The sequence below is a fragment of the Delphinapterus leucas genome, chromosome 2, assembly GCF_059928025.1.
Source record: "Delphinapterus leucas isolate spDelLeu-1000000601 "Yukka" chromosome 2, BTC_Dleu_Yukka2, whole genome shotgun sequence".
Taxonomy (NCBI): domain Eukaryota; kingdom Metazoa; phylum Chordata; class Mammalia; order Artiodactyla; family Monodontidae; genus Delphinapterus; species Delphinapterus leucas.
The window spans coordinates 17,747,816-17,764,934 of NC_143130.1; the positions used below are offsets into that span (position 1 = coordinate 17,747,816).

The 17,119-nt window shown below is 37.8% G+C and overlaps 1 protein-coding gene across 20 annotated transcripts in view; it reads right to left on the reverse strand.

Moving 5' to 3' along the window:
• PARD3 (par-3 family cell polarity regulator) overlaps positions 1-17,119 on the reverse strand; it is a 642,085-nt gene that overhangs the window by 342,220 nt on the left and 282,746 nt on the right. For all 20 annotated transcript variants that reach the window (XM_089906476.1, XM_089906474.1, XM_089906475.1 and 17 more), the window contains one exon: positions 11,457-11,635. In XM_089906476.1, coding sequence (XP_089762602.1) covers positions 11,457-11,633 — 177 coding nt within the window. In that variant the 5' untranslated portion in view covers positions 11,634-11,635. The remainder of the gene's footprint in view (positions 1-11,456; positions 11,636-17,119) is intronic.

The window sequence follows — 17,119 nt, forward strand, 5'->3', positions numbered from 1 at the left end:
GAATCACAACTTCTATTTATGTTACAGATGGTTGGTTCATTGATAAATACTACATAGTCTTAGGAATAATCAAGCGTAAAATGTTTGTTTTAAAATTGTCTTAGGAACTTCTCTGGTGGCACAGTGGTTAAGAATCCTCCTGCCAATGCAGGGGACATAGGTTCGAGCCCTGGTCCGGGAAGATCCCACATGCCACGGAGCAACTAAGCCCATGCACCACAACTACTAAGCCTGCACTCTACAGCCTGCGAGCCACAACTACTGAGCCTGCATGCTGCAACTACTGAAGCCTGTGCACCTACAGCCCATGCTCCGCAACAAGAGAAGCCACCGCAATGAGAAGCCCGAGAGCACTGCAAGGAATAGTAGCCCCCGCTCACCGCAATTAGAGAAAGCCCACGCGCAGCAACGAAGACCCAACTCAGCCAAATATAAAAAATAAATAAATAAATAAATTTATAAAATTATTTTAAATACAATGATCTCTTGTCTGATATAACTGGGATTATCTCCTTTATCTTATGAAAACATGCATAAGGGGTGAGGAGAAGGTAGATGGGGAGGAAGTGTAATCTTTTTTCAAGTTACAAAGACGTTATCTCCACCTGTGTTCTGAGGAACTAAGGAAAAGAGCTAAAAGAGAAGCAGCAAAAACAGCAGCTCCCGTTTCATTTCTTTCACAGAATTTCACAAAAACCACCACGGTCACTTAGTTGTTCTACAGCCACCTACACCCCACAGTCAGCAGGGTCGGGACCCCCACTTCTGACCTTACTCCTTCCACCAAGGGCAAGTGTAGGAGAAAAACACAGGATGCCAAGGCTGCGAGTCAGATGCCATTCATTTTCCACAACAACAATAGAGAATGTGAGCGGCGCTTGCTGGACTCTGGGAAACCAACTGGAATCTGACACAATTTTCCAACATTTTAGAAAGTGCTACACGCTTCTTATTTTGAAGGTACAAAATACCCATCTACATTTCATTTTCTTTCAAAGACACGTAACTCCAAATGTTCATATCTCAAAACTAAAATTGTAAATAACGATCGCATCTGGCATCAGGAGCGAACTGCACAAGAGAGGGAGGGAGCAGATGCGAGGAGGTGAGGGAGACAGAGTAAAACACTTAGTCGCCTGATTCCAAAAGATCTGCCATCTTACATCTTATCCAAATGTGCAAGATGAATCTTTTATGCTTACCTATCTAAATATTTTACCTTAATTTTAAAGCTATATATATATATATATATATTCAAAGAAATTGCTAAAATTTGAAAACATTTTTACCTTAATCTTAAAGCGATATATATCCAAAGAAATCACTACAATTGGCACCATATATAATTAATGTGGCAATGTAAATATTAGCAGCTCCTTACATTTTTCCGTTTACAAACATAACTTCAATGGACTGGGTGGGTCAGCAGAACAATTGAGTCATTCCTGTGAAAAGTTCTCGGGTACCATCTATAATTTACTTTCTGTAAAGTTCTCCCCTTAATTGTGAAATGGCCTCCTCAGGTAAACCATTTCCACAGATACACTTTTGAAAAATGCAGAAGATCATTTTTATCTCCTCTAAAACTTTCCGTTAAGCAATTAAAATAGGAATCTAAGAGCAGTCAGAACTAATCAGCAGTAAGTAATAAAGTTTATTAATTATTAAAACTGGCATCATTTTTAAAGCTTCACCAAGTCTGTACTATATCTTAACATCTTAGGCTTGAGTAAAAATATGCTGGTTTCATTAACATCACTACTAAAAATCGGACTTTGTTAACTGATCTCCATTTCTTTCCCTTTTTGGGGGGAAACTTTTGTCTTTGTTTTCTCTAATCCTTCTAATTGATATTATTGTTGTTAGTGTTATTGAGAAATAATATATTCAGCCCTCTTCTTGATATCTTACGTGCATTGCTCAAAACAGCTTAACAACAGCAAAGTAAATAATGATGTAATTGGGTTATAAACCAAAAGAAGTTATCTATGAGGCTCCACCTCCACAAGAGAAGCATTTGGAATAAAGAAATTAATGGCTCAGACTTCTAAAGAATTAAGTCCTTCTCTCCAAACCCCATCAGCAGAAAAAGCATGTTCTCTGAGAAGAATATTAGTTTTCAAGGAAACTACTTCAGTCCTCAAATTATAACTGAAAATTATAATTTTAGAAAATGTGATTCTGGGAAATTTCTGAGTGATTGCTGTTGACCCCACACACACACCTTAAAAAAAAATCTTAACAATCTGAATAAAGTGAAAAAGAAACAGCTGACGCAGGAGGTTGTCAGGATAAAAACTGAAGACAAAGTGGGAGCTCCCAGTCCTGAAGATGCAGCGTGTCTAAAGCTGACGCATTTCTCAAACTCAGGCTTGTAGCAGTAAAGGGGGCCAACCTTAAACCAATATTTAACAAAATCAGTTGAAGAACTTTTAACAGAACTCATTTTCAAAGCAAAAACCATATTTCAGGGAACAAACAGGTATGTCAGGAGGCTCATGGAGCCCAGTGGCTGAATCCTCGTTCCATAATTCTCATTATTGGTGCATTAACCGGCATCCGGTTCTCGGCACAAAATGTGGGTGGTACAACCTACATCGTACCTTCTTGTTTTGGAAAAGGTTAGATTTACAGAAAAGATGGTACAGAGAGCTCCTGCATACTCTTTACCCAACTTCCTCCAATGTTGACATCTTCCATAACTTTGGTTTATCTGTCAAAATGAAGACATTAACATCGGTACGACACTGTTAACCGAACTACACACTTATCTGCAAGTCATCAGTTTTTTCCACTAACATCCCTGCTTCGCGGCAGGATCCCGTACTGCATTTAGCTATCGTGTCTCCGCAGACTCCTCTGTTCTGAGACTGTTTCTCAGTCTTCCCTGGTATTTTGCGACCATGACATTCTTTAAGAATGGTGGTCAGGTATTGTGTAGAACGTCCCTCAATTTTGGTTTGTCTGAAGGTTCCTCATGATTAAACCGGAGTCAAGGGTTTTGGGGAAAATTCCACTGAGGTCCCATCTCATTACACTACATCAGGGGCTCATACCATCACCATGAATTATCACTAGTGATAACTAACCTTGACCACTGGGTTCAGGTCAGTTCACCACAGTTCCCCACTATAGAGTTAATGTTTTTCTCATTCCATCCTCTATTCTTTGGAAACAAATTACTAAAGGCAGCCAATCCTCGAGAAGAGGGGAATTAAGCTCCACCTTCTGGAGGGGGAAGTATAACATATATTATTTGGAATTCTCCTGCGAGGAAATTTGGACCTTTTCCCCATTTTATTTTTTATTCAATCACTTATTAGTATCACCGTAGTCTCGTGGATATTTATTCTGGTCTTTCGATTAAAATCCAATTATATCATTATTTACTTTGTTGTTGTTAAGCTGTTTTGAACAACACACATAAAATATCAGGAAGAGGGCTGAGTATATAATTTCGCAATAACAATGATAAAAATATCAATCACAAGGACTGGAAAACACAAAGACAAAAGTTCCCCCAAAAAGGGGGAAAGAAATGGAGATCAGTTACCAAAATCAGATTATTAGTAGTGATATTAATGACGCTAGCATATTTTCACTCAAGACTAAGATGTGAAGATATAATATGACTTGGTGAGGTTTTAAAAATTATTTTGGTTTTAATAATAAATGCTGGTTATTCTTATGTTCCTATTTTAATTGCTTAACAGAAAGTTTTAGAGGTGATAGAAATGAGAAGGTTGTTATGAAATATTTTACAGTTTAAAATATTCAACTAAATGAACACTGGGCAATATATAAAGTCTGTAAGTATGTTGGAAAGTGGGTAGCATACTTAAGAGCACAGAATATGAAACAGGACAATTGAGATTCATAACACAACTTTATCTTTCAGCAGTTGGTTTAATTCTTAGGTGAATTATTTAAACTCTCTCAGGTTCTACCTCCTCACCAATAAACTGGGAATGGCCACACTACTTACACTTCAGAAGGTGATTAAATGAGATACAACACATAACACAGCCAGCAAGAAGCAAGTACTCAGATCAACTTGGCTATCATTACACGAAAATACCAAAACCTCAGAAACAGTACAGTTTGGAGATGGGACAGATGGAAACCATTTTTATCCCCACCCTGTAAAAAACATTGCCCCAAAGGCAGTCCAGCACATGATGGCACCTAGAACACATGCAAATTAAAACAGAGCTGCCCCAGCAGCTGGAAAGCAAACACCAGGTACCTCAGTCCCAGCACCTTACTAGGCTCTTCTCTTTAATAACAGGACATGACTTTGTGACCCAAAGTAGGTACGTTTATAAGCTAAAGTATTAAAAATTAAAAATAGACACCAACTTAGAAAGATGAAATGAGGCCAAAATATTTTTAAGTGTCTAAAGAATACGTGAATTTTTGTTCAATATAATTTAATCAGTGCCAGTTCCTGGTCTCCTCTCCCAAATCAAGAAAAACGGGTGTAACATCTTCATTTCCCTCTGTGTGATATGTAACTTCGAGGCTGCTCAACAAGGATTCTGACTTTGCTTCGGATTTATATTCCTGGAATGGTTTGTGAACTCTAAAAATACCACACCCAGGCTTAAACATTTTCTCAATAGCACTTCAGGATTTCATAACTTAGAACACAAATTACAATATTTAAAGTATGTGAAGGGGGATTATATTCCTAAATGTGGCACAGAAATAGATGAGTCTCAGTTATTAACAGCTCAGGCTAGGGCAGCTTGGCGCTTGAGGTTAGCCTATTTTAAAAATGAGTAGAACCATCACTTACTGAACAAAAATGCAGTGCATTCAAATTGAGATCTTTTAATATGCAAAACAGAAGGGTGAAATTTATAGTTTTAGAGGCCTTTTACGGGAAGTACAAATGTTGTAGCAGGACAGCCTAAGACCTGGGTCTCAGCTGGATTTCCCTTGAAGCAAATACCCCAAAAAATTAAACACAGCTATAGGGCTCTCACAAAGGAAACGTAGTTTTAAAACACTTCTTAGTCCATCCTTTGAGGTTTTAGATGGTTATTGTAACTAGCTGGCAGCTATGGTTGGCCCATAAAAATCCAAAAGATAGACAACTTTTTTTTTAATAGCAAGCTGGTCAAATGGACTAATTCAAAAATAAAAAATTTACCACTATGACTCACCTTCTACATTAGGAAGAAAAAATGAGAAGAAGCAGACCAAGAAGCCAAAGGTTTGAGAAGAGGATGAGAAAGCAAAAAATAGGTAAATTTAGAATATCACTTTATTTACTTATTTTTTAATGTCTGTACATAATTTACTTGATCAAGATTATAAGCTTTGGGCTTCCCTGGTGGCGCAGTGGTTGAGAGTCTGCCTGCCAGTGCAGGGGACACGGGTTCGTGCCCCGGTCCGGGAAGATCCCACATGCCGCGGAGCGGCTGGGTCCGTGAGCCATGGCCACTGAGCCTGCGTGTCCGGAGCCTGTGCTCCGCAACGGGAGAGGCCACAGCAGTGAGGGGCCTGCGTACCGAAAAAAAAAAAAAAAAAAAAAAGATTATAAGCTTTTACAAAGTTCTGCATAAAAAGAAAAGTTCTCATTTTTTTTTAAATTCTAAAGAGAGCAAATGTCCATTTCTTTTTTTTTAAAATTGAGGCATAGTTGATTTACAGTGTTGTGTTAGTTTCAGGTGTACAGCAAAGTAATTCAGTTATATATATATAATATATATAGAATATCATTTTACAATGAATGAACAAACGAATCAATGAATGAGCCAGTAAGCAGCTATTTTAAAGAGCCACATGGAACACAATTCAATTGTCATTGCTATTGTATTGTCTGTGTATCAACTGCAAAAGTTTTCTCGCTCTCAGTAAAACAGAGAGCAGACATTTTCTGGAGGCTTCTTGTGCCTGATTGGTGACCCTAATGCTGGGAATTCAGTGTCCTGACTTTACATATCTAAATGCACTTGAACTAAGATTGGAGGGGAGGTGGGATGTGCCAAGTAACAGTAAACAGAAACAGTGCTTTTATCATAGCTTCTATCTAGAAAAATATTTCCTGTTCTAGTCTTGTATTGATAACATAGGATCCAATATCTCAATGGGGTGTTGTAATGCTTTAAAAAAAAAAAACTAAAATTAATAGCTTTTCATTTAAAAATTTGAGCTAGGTGTGAAAAGAAGTGAAGTGTCACAAAACCAAATATGCTAAATGTTCCAGATTCTATTCTAAGATAGAAAAAATAGCCCAAAACGAAGACATATCAAAATAACGATTATATTCCTATTTGCCATTTCTTGACAGACAAAGATAACTTCCACTTCCCGCTGGACCCAAGTTCTTTAAAAAAGACTGTGCCCCGGAATCAACTGAGAAGCTTTAAAGAAAAACACACAAACGTCCTGAAATGGGTAAATGAATCTATTGGTATAAGTGTGTTTCATCTTTTAAAAGTCCACAGGTAATTTTGATACACAGCCAAATGGAACTATTAAACTATTCAGTAAGACAGTAAGTTCTGGAACTCAGAAACAGTACCAGTTGCTTCTTGGTGCTCTGCATCCTACCCCCTCACCCCCCAGCCCACCCCATCTAGGACTTCTCACAGAGCTCTTTATACATCATAAGTACTTTTCACTTTATTATTCATGAATTTATGGGGAGCAATTATCAATAGCTTTAAAAATGTTTGTTTCCTTGGTCAAATAAATCTACTTAAGGAATCTACTCTAAGAAAATAATAAGAGATGTCAACATAAATTGGTATATAAGGATATTCTCTGAAGAGTACTTCTAAAGGTTACTTATAAGAGCAAAAAAAGAAAAAAAAAGCTAAAGTATAAATATGTTAAGCAACAAGAAAAATCACCAAATAAAGTTAATAAACAACTCCAAAAGAATCATTACATAATAGAACCTTGTGCAAAGTATCAATATTTACAAGACAAAGGAAAATGCTCTCAGTATAACACAGATTAGGGAAAAAGGCAGGAAATTAAACTGTACTGATTGGATGACTCCCCATTGGTACCAAGGACAGCCACCATCTGTGTAGAGCTATACTATGCTCCACAGAAGTCCTCAAATTCATACACCAAATGTCAACACTCATCATCAAGACCCCAAATTACCTATCTGCTTCTTTATATTATTCATTTCTTTAGAAAATGCAAAGAGCAAGAAATACTATTATCGGGGAAAAAAAAGCTGTTTGGGGACTCAAAATATACCACAAGAAAGATTTGTAAAAATCATTTTCTAAAGTTAGAAGGAAGATCTCACATTACTTTGAATGTAATGGAAAGAGAGGTGACAAAGACATAATTAAGACAGCACCTCTTCCAAGAGTTTGCATGCATCAGGGGTATTGGAAAGATATCAAATGTGACAGGCAACTAAATCAAACAGAAATAATAAACCCAGAGGGTCAGAAACATCCAGAGATGTTCTTAAACATCTCTAAGAAATGGGAAAAAAAAATTTTTTTAACCTAATGATGCCAAGGAAATATGTTCTCTTACCACTTTCCTCCCCTTCCCTGATCAAGTAAGAATCTCCCTTGGAAACTAGTCAAAATATGATTTTATGCTAATTCTACCCATGTTAATTGGGGGGCAATATAACTTAGAAAAACAACACCTCTTATTATTTATGGGAAGGAACAACAGCTTACAACCACTGCCCAACGAACAGAACAGAGACCTGATTCCTAAAACCTCATGGCAGACTGATTCTGATAAGTGCCTCATTACAGTGGAATGAATCAAACCCTGTCCACATCCTTGGCGGCCTCTTCATTCACAGGGACATGGACCTAGTAAGGATGGCTAAAGAGCTGGCAGAACGACTTGAGAATTCACACTGACTGAAATACTCTTTCCCAAGATGAAGTATTAATATGCACACACAAAATCTCAAATGAAAATACATCTTCTAGCAAGATACTTTCCACACAAATTGTGAGCAAACTGGTCTCTAAGAGTTGAAAAGGGCAGTCAGCCACAAAGAGCTGGGTAACAGGAATAAGCCAATGTTCCAAAGAACTCTGAAAAACAGCCAAGATTCTCTTCCCCTCTATGCCTCACTGCCAGATAAAACTTTGACAGAATTTAAGAAATCCAGAAGCCCGTGAAACCCTTGGTCTCTTCGAGCCCTCACCTGGCTTAGCAGCATCAAAATCTGTGAACTTTGCCCTCTAAACTTGACAGTGGGATGAAACAGTATTACTGTTTTAACTGGGAAGACTCCACCTCTCATCTGTGGTTTTGAACCACAAGGGAGAGTTCAACGTGGCTGTGTTCTCACACACGAGAAAGGAACTGCCTGGTTCAGAAATAAGAGATTTTAACTGATTGGTGACATTACACTAAAACTGTTTTGCTTATTTAACTTGGAAGAATAGAAGCTACTTACGTATGCAGATGAGTTATACAAGAACACCAACCTATTTTAACCATTAGAGATCAATGAATCACAGGACTGTGAACCCTTAACTAATTGATTTCCGTGTTTTTATACAGAAAACCTAAACCTCTACGTGCTGATAAGAATTTATAACATCTTGAAATTGCCCAGCATAGGTAAACTCTCATGGACACAACAGAAATAAATAAATTTAATACTGATAAGCAAGAATGCTTTCCTCCAAGCATCCTTTCTTAATATTGAAGACATTGGAAGTTATTTTATAACTGAAAATAAGACAGCAGTTATCAGACATATACCTGTTAAAAAAAAAAAAACAGCTCAGACTAAAATACAAACAGCTTAAAAATCTAGACTAGGAAACTTAGTAAATAGGTTATTTGAAAAGTAAAGCCAAAGATAATTCAAAAGACAAATTCATTACACGTTACCTTTTATGTGTGTCGTACGTGAATACAATTTCATCGAGAGATATGTGTGTGAATTAAGGTCTCTGCCATGGGAAAGTGTAGGCATCTGGCTACGTTAAATACCACTCTCAATAGGGAAGAAGCTTGTTGGGTAAAGTAACCATTTTTAAAACAAAATTATATTCAAGTTTGTGTTACAGTGCTGATACTTATAATGTGAAAAAACATAGCATAAATGTCCAACAATAAGAGAATGATAAAGTATACTCTACCCTAGAATACTTTGTGTTCATTAAAAATATTTTCTAACAAAACTCACACCAGGGGAAATCCCTATGAGATGAAAAAAATGGAGAAATAATCAGGATGCAAATACGTAGACAAAGAATGACTCCGACTTTGTGTGTGTGTGTGTGTGTGTGTGTTCACTTATATCTTAGTACTGGTTGTTGATGACTTTGGAATTATGGATAATGTAATTTTGTTCTGTTCTACTAGTTGCCCAATTTTTTACAATGATAGACACATGTTATTTAAAAGAGAACGAATGAGGGACTTTCCTGACAGTCCAGTGGTTACGACTCCATGCTTCCACTGCAGGAGGCACAGGTTCAATCTCTGGTTGAGGAACTAAGATCCCACATGCCACATGGCACGGCCAAAAAATAAAACAAAATAAAAGAGAATGGCAGTGAGGTGGACATGGTTAACTGGCCATAAGCATCTCCATCCTCTCCAGGCAGCTTCCCTGGGCTGCAGAGCCTGGAAGGCTAAAGTCCGTTTCCCAGACACCCCTAGACATAAGGATCTGGAGCAAACTGCATTCTGCCCATTTGGATTCAACAGCCTGAGATTTTAATGATAATTGTGAAATAGGGGATTTTCTTGGGCTGTTATTAGTGGCAAGCCGTGGAGATGACGGCGTTTTCTAGGGTGTTCCTGGGTTCAGGCCCAGCTCCACAGGTGACAGGAGGCAAGGTGAGCACAGGTGGAGACAGTGCTAACGTCTACTGGGCCAATGCAGGCAGCAGGACGCCAGGTCCTGCACCTCTGCCCCCTCCCCGGGCCAGCTAGACACGCTGTACTGCATTGTCCAGAAAGCCCTGGGGGCCCAGCCTATGGCCTGCTCTTCTAGACCTTCCAATAATTTTCTGAAAAACAAATTCTCAACATTAAGTCCTTTTCTGTTGAAAATAGCTCCTGTGGTTCTGTTTGCTGTAACTGAAACTGACTCATACAGCCAAGATGTTGAATGAGTTAAAAAGAAAACTTTGATTACCTCAGTGACTCCTGACCCCCTATCCTTCAACTAAGCGAAAACCTTTTTTTAAAGTAATAAATTTTTTTAAACTACCAACTTGACTTGTTATATATTTGTGAATATCCATGGAAATCAGGTCTATTCCGATTACAAATTAAAGGTCACGAGGCCTATTCAGAAACCAGATTCTTTGAATAGAATCTACTGCATGATAAAGCATTCTAAATTTTCAGGCTAATCTCAATGAGAAGAAACTCATCACATATCTAATAAAATATAACAGAAGAGTTAAACCCCTCATCCAAAAAATCAGACTATAGTACATTGCATTTTCTTGGTAGATTCTTCTCAGTTTAAACTTACATATTCTCTTCTTTTTTTTTTTTTCTTTACTTGAACTGGTACGAAGAAGAGTTTGTTGAAATGTGAAACCAAGATAAAAAAAATATTTAAAACAGGTATTTTGACATAGATGCAAAGGATAAATCAAGCAAATATCAAGCTACATTGATTTTTACTATTAATATGTGATTAATATACTTCCACACTTCTCGATATGTATGGTGCTCAATTACTGGCTGCACTGAAAACTGTTTATTAATTCATTCAACAGATGTTTGCTGAGAATCTATTTTATAGATTCAGCAGTGAAAATGACAAGCACAGCTTAAAGCTCATTGGGTAAAAGGTTAGAGGTATAACAGAACGGGATGGTACGGCTTCTGTAGGAATATATGACAAGGAGCATTAACACAAATTGGAAAAAAGGTAGACTAAATAGACTAAAATAAAGCTTATTTATTTAGACTAAGTAAATTAGGTCATGGACAAATTAAATTTGGTCAAAGGAGAGAATATTATTAAGACTAGACAGTACACTTCCATTTCGTTTCATTTGAGAGCAAATGACCATGGATGGCGTCCACTTTCATCCTTAACGGTTCACATGCTGTGATTTCTTTAATGTACCTCAGGGGCCAACATGAATATGTGTTTATACATGCACAAAAGATCCCTGTAAGGACATGCAAAAAGCTCATAATGGGGTTTCCCAGGAAGAGACATGGGGTGACCGGCAGACAAGTTAGGACTTAGGAGAGGGCCCTTAGGTGTACATACTTCATGTTAAAAGGTTTCATTTTTCATCATAGGAACATATTATCCATTTCAAAAATGGATACATAAATAGATACACAATATATAGCAAGGATTTAATCAGAAAACTCAAGGGCAATACAAAATAAGTTATCTGAACTTTGGTGTGAAGGTCACAGAGGATGTAGCAGGGACGCCATGGAAGCAAAGACCTGGTCCATGGCTGACTCCCGTCACTGACAGAAAGACGACAGGAACTAGAAGCAGTTACCTTCCTGTCACAAGCTGCAGGGCTGCCGGCGGTGTTTTGTTTGAGGAAGCCAGCGGTTGTCGACCAGCGCGTGGGGTTTTTCCGTGAAGGTTCTTCAGAGGAGAAGTTATTATCACTGACAGACGTGGAGAGGCCAATTAAGGCTGGGTCACTGCTTCGTCGGACGTGAAGAGGCATATCTACAACACAAAGCAGCGTTATTAAAGAAAACCTAACGTCTGAAAACTACATATTAGGATAAAGGTAGTTAAAGCAAAAGAGTGAAGAATAGAATAACACTTTAAGGTGACAGTGGGCCAGCCTCCTAAATAGAAATTCCCTTAGTCCCTTTAAAAACGTCACTGCGAAAGAAATATGGTACCTACAGGATATCTGGAGTGAGAAGGCCGGGATGGCATCTGCACTTCACCCTGGTCACCTGTGTGGCTCTGGGCAAGTGGCCTCCCTGTCTTCTGCCTGTGGCCCTTCCTACACAAACAGCAATAAAACAGTACTTCTCTCCTAAGGGTACCGGGAGGACTGAATGAGCTAAAGTGCGTAAGACAGTGTCTGACACACGGTGTGCACTCAACAGAGAGTGACAATAATCACCACTGCTGTTCTTATCATCCTGATATTGGTTTGGCTCGGCTATTAAAGAAATCTGTTAAATAAAATATTTCCTTTGTTTAACAAAGTATTATCAGAAAGTACAGAGCACAGACATGTTTCTTATCCTTAAGAAAACGGAAATCTTAAGAGCAGTACACCAACACGCAGGTACTGTCTGCCGTACACTCACATACACAGTTACATAAAAGATGGTGCTTTAGCAACTGTAGTCAAATGCAAGAGGAGTGTGTTTGCAATGACTCTAACAAAATCAACAACAAACCCAGGCTAAAATTTGTAATGGTAGCACTGAGAACATCCTAGCAGATGTGATCACTGTTACAGAAAAGGAACAGAACTACAAAACCAGGGAGAAGAATAAAGGCACATGAGTCTGTAGCACTGAGAATCAGAACCAAAAGCCCCACACATCAACAGAGTGAAAAGCATAATAAACATAAGACAAAAATTTTAGACGAAATTATGCTTAGAGTAATCTTTTCAAAAACTAGGACACAAGTTAAGTATTTATAAAAAGCCTCTAACAAAGCAGCTTTAGCAGTGAAGGAGTAAACTCATCATTTACCATGAGAAACATTTTTGGAATACTGACGCGTTTGCTCAGTGGTGTGGCTACGGAGAACCTTGAGGATATGAAACTAAAGATAGACTATTTACATACATTGAATGTTATATTTAAACCATTGTCAAGCCAATATGTTAAAGCAAATTAGAAACAACCAGAGAAAACAGAAGCATATGAATCATAATAATATTGCATTTAACGTTTGCTTCCAATAAAGGATTTGATAACCAAGAAAGAGCCTGAATAACACTACCAGAGAAAAAAATATACTGAACATTTAATATTGTTGGTGGTTATCTTAACTTGCTGAAACACATACATGAAAATTATGGGCAAGAATAATTTTCAATTTTCAGTGTGTAAAAAGTGTGTGTAAAAACTTGTGACAGCTCTTGCTGCTTATAATTTGCACCAAAAAAATAAAAATAAAAAACAACGAAGAACTATACAGTCACTCTCAAAACAAGTTCACAAAAATGTACATCTAAGGAACTATGTATGTTAATAGTACAATGCTCTTACCATAAAAAAGTTCCCTCTCAATTAACAAAATTGTTCCCAGATTCAAAAATCAAAACTGTAAGCAGAAAAGCAATAAAGTGGGGAGGAGGAAGAATAAAATACTTCTGGGAAATTACAATAATGATCCTTAGATATGAGCTCTGTTGCTTTCCAATTAACAGGGTCGCTGATTACTTAGTTGTTAAGGAATTCTGTAGTATCCCTCAAGTTGTGTGTGTGTGTGTGTGTGTGTGTGTATTAAGTCTAAAAGAAGCACTATTCGTTCACAAGAGGCCTTTTAAAATGGTACAGAGGTAATGACCGAAAGCAGTACCCACAATAATAAAATAACCACATGAAAATCCATGTCAACCCCCAAATAAATTCAGGGACTATAAATTTCACTTGGACACAATAAAACAGCTTACTCAACTTGTTTTTGAAAATTTCCCCAAGAGAAATACATTGCAGACATGATTCAGATTAGATGAATTAGGATCATCATGTTCTGAAGGGACATGACCTCTGTGTTAATCTGTTAGTCTGAAACAGACACAAATAATTAGCACTCTGCCTCTTTGTATCTGTAATTCTCAAAATTCTAGATGCAGGGAAAGAAAGAGGATTCGAGGCCAGGGGGATTACAGCAGGACTGCAGATCCTTGGGTTGCACCTTCTGGGGAGATGCTGGGGCACAGCCCCCAGGCAGCATCTACATCAACCACACGGTAAAGGATGTCCCAGGAGACGTGCTACTAGGCAGCCCTTCCTACGAGTTGCTCACAATTCATTCCACTTCTTGTTTTCATTTTAGTGATACCGATAAAAGAAATGAATATAAGGACAGTCTGGATCTTTCATTTGCACCATCCTGTAACTGAGTACCCCCATGCAGTTTCAGACCCCATGGTTACAGTGGTGACCACAGTCAAATTCAGGAAGGTGTCCTAGATCTGATTACCAGGCGAATGAGAAAAGAACAGAACTCATTTTAAAAAGTAAACAACGTGTTCTCAACAAAGGAACGCCAAGTGACATCATGATGAACTTGAAGTTAAGGTTTTCTTGCAATTGTTCAGCTGCAAGAACAGAGTATCAGAGTGCACACGGGCAGCAAAACTGGGTCCAAATATAAAGACCCTGTAACACACCACGTGTCCATGCCCATACTGCCTACGATTTAGACACAGTGTCTCACACTGATGGTGAAAATCTACATTTTTATTGGTTTATAATTTCTTCTTTGTTTTATGGTTGTGTGAAAATTATGTCATTTTCATCCAGTTTATACACACACACACACACACACACACACACACAGATTAAATAACATTAAAAAACCAGTGACTTGAAAGGATCTAAATCTTTTTTTGGTTTTTAACGTTAGTCCCAATGGAGGAACATGCAACTTGCTTCACAGATGAGTAAGCGGAGGTTCGGAGAGGTGACAGGAGGAGCGCAGGGACAGTTTCCTGTCCAGAACTTGAGGCGCCTGGGTCAGTGCTCCATCACCACCCAAATCATGAAATTAATTCTATTATTCAACCATTCATTGGAAAACAAACTCCACTTCTAGCTACTTGCAGATATAAACATTAGTCTCAATTTTGTAAAAGGGAAGAATTTTGTTGTTTTCACAGTAAAATTACTTACACCTAGAAATCAAACACCGATTTTTAACTAATAGCATCATTAGATTTGGGAGAGTTAAAGAACTATTACATCAGCTATACATACAGACTGAAACAACTGGAGCCCCAATTTCAAAAATGCTAAAATAGGAGAAGGAAAGAAAAAACCTCTACTGGTTCAATAGAGGAAGTATGATGTATAAGATGATGTAGCATGCCCCAAGCGAGACCCGCCTACACGGGTATTTCTCAACTCTGACCTCAGGACCCTTTCACACATTCTAAAAATTACTGAGGACCCCTAAGAGCTTTTGTTTATGTGGGTTATAGCTAGGGATATTTACCATACTGGAAGTGAAAATGAAAAAAAATTTTAATATTTATTTATTCATTTTTAAGTTAACAATAATAAACCTATTACACGTTAACATAAACAACAGGATTTTGTGAAAACAATTTTACAAAATAAAGCATATGTAGTGGGGTAGCAGCACTTTTTCACATTTTGCTTGGTAGCAGACATCTGGGTTCTCACTGCTGCTTCTGCATTCAACCTGCTGCGATATGACCTAGTATACGAAGAGAAAACAAGCTCCACAAATATTTAGCTGGGAGAGGAAATCAAATGTTAGTAATCTTTTCAGATAACTGTAAATCTTCTTCTTTGATAGCACACCAAAACTTGAGAAATTAGTTTCTCAAAGGTTAGCTACAATACGGAATGTAAACTTCCCGTTCTTTGTTACATCTGTCTGTCTTACACCTGGAATGGATCTTACCTGGGACAAATTTTGTAACATTAGTTATTTGGAATATATTAATTGGGTTTTGCCAATCTTCTGAATGTTGATATATTTCTTTATATCAGAAAATCACATATGTGAATATCATTACCAATTCCATCAGAAAAATCATTAATACTGGGAAGTTGTCATGCTCACAGTGGGATATAAGTTTTTCCAAAATCTAATTCTACTAGAAAGCTTGAATGTTATCTTTGGCAACAAATATTGTCAGTCATTTGCCATGTAGTGACAGGCTCACTTCATCCATTTTCTAGAAACCCTGCCAGACACCAAAGTCTGAATAAGCACAGTTTTTCCAGCCTCCTTTCAAACAAAAATAGTGTTCTGCTAAAAATGGTTACCTCAGCTTACAACTCAAACTATCACATGAAAGTTTTTCTCAATAAACCACTGATCTTCAATATGTGCAAGTACTTTATGCCTACCATCTATGCTATCACACAAAATATTAAATTGTGTACTCAAGGGTCAGGATTTTTTTAAAGTCATCATTTTGCTGCTTCGTCAAGAATAGTAGATAAAATGGCTTTTTTCCTTAAACTGCGGGTGAGTTGGGTGAAGAATACATTTGGTGCTACCATCTCACTTTGTGCCAAGGAGCCTGCCTCTTACCCATCAGTGTCTGGGCACCACTGGTGCAGGTGTCAACCCAGTGAACAACACAAAATGTTTCTGGAACACCATGAAAAGAGTTTTGCCTAACAGTCTCCCTGAAATGGCCTTATTGATGTGAAGGACCCATAGACCACACACATTAAGAACCACTGGCCTGAACGCATAATCCTGGCACGTTGGTTCACCTCACTGGACCTCAGTCTCCCCATCTATAAAACCAGAGGCTGCACGAATGGGGACAGAAGATCCTTTTAATGCTAAAAATTGTGTGATTCCACATTGGATACATTTCTATACTAGTATTCATCCACTAAACCTCATCCTAACAGAACTTAAAACAATTTATGAAGATGTACTAGAAAAAAATAGAACAGCATTTCAAACTAGTATCAACAGGAATTCCAGTTGCCTCTAAATAAGTGAAAGTATTACAAGCAACAAAGGAGGATGAAGATGCACAGAGCTGTGGGTAACAGTGCAGAAGTAGCCACAACTGGCGTGAGGTCTTTGGATGAACCGAACTTGATTTTAAGGAAAGAGATTCTTCCAAACGTCTAGGTCTTATCAACAAAAAGAAGCACGAAACACAACTGCCCGATTCATCTGACAAGCTCCCCACCTCTCACTGTACTGATAAAGCATAATATTGCAGAAAGAATGCAATTTTGTCTTGGCCTCAGAGAAATAAAATACAAATACGGCCTTTTTGCCTGTAATTTGCTCCATATTTCTGGGGCTCGCAGCCTATTTCAGCATTACTAATAATCTGATGTAATTTGTGTTCTTCAGAGCAATTAGAAATAATGGGAGCTTCTCATTTCAGGTAATTTGGTCATTATTATTACGATTCCTCACACTCCATTTTAGGAAAATCAATGCCTTTCAAAACATGATAGTAAAACTTTCTCTCCTCATAATCTTCTGAGTTATTTA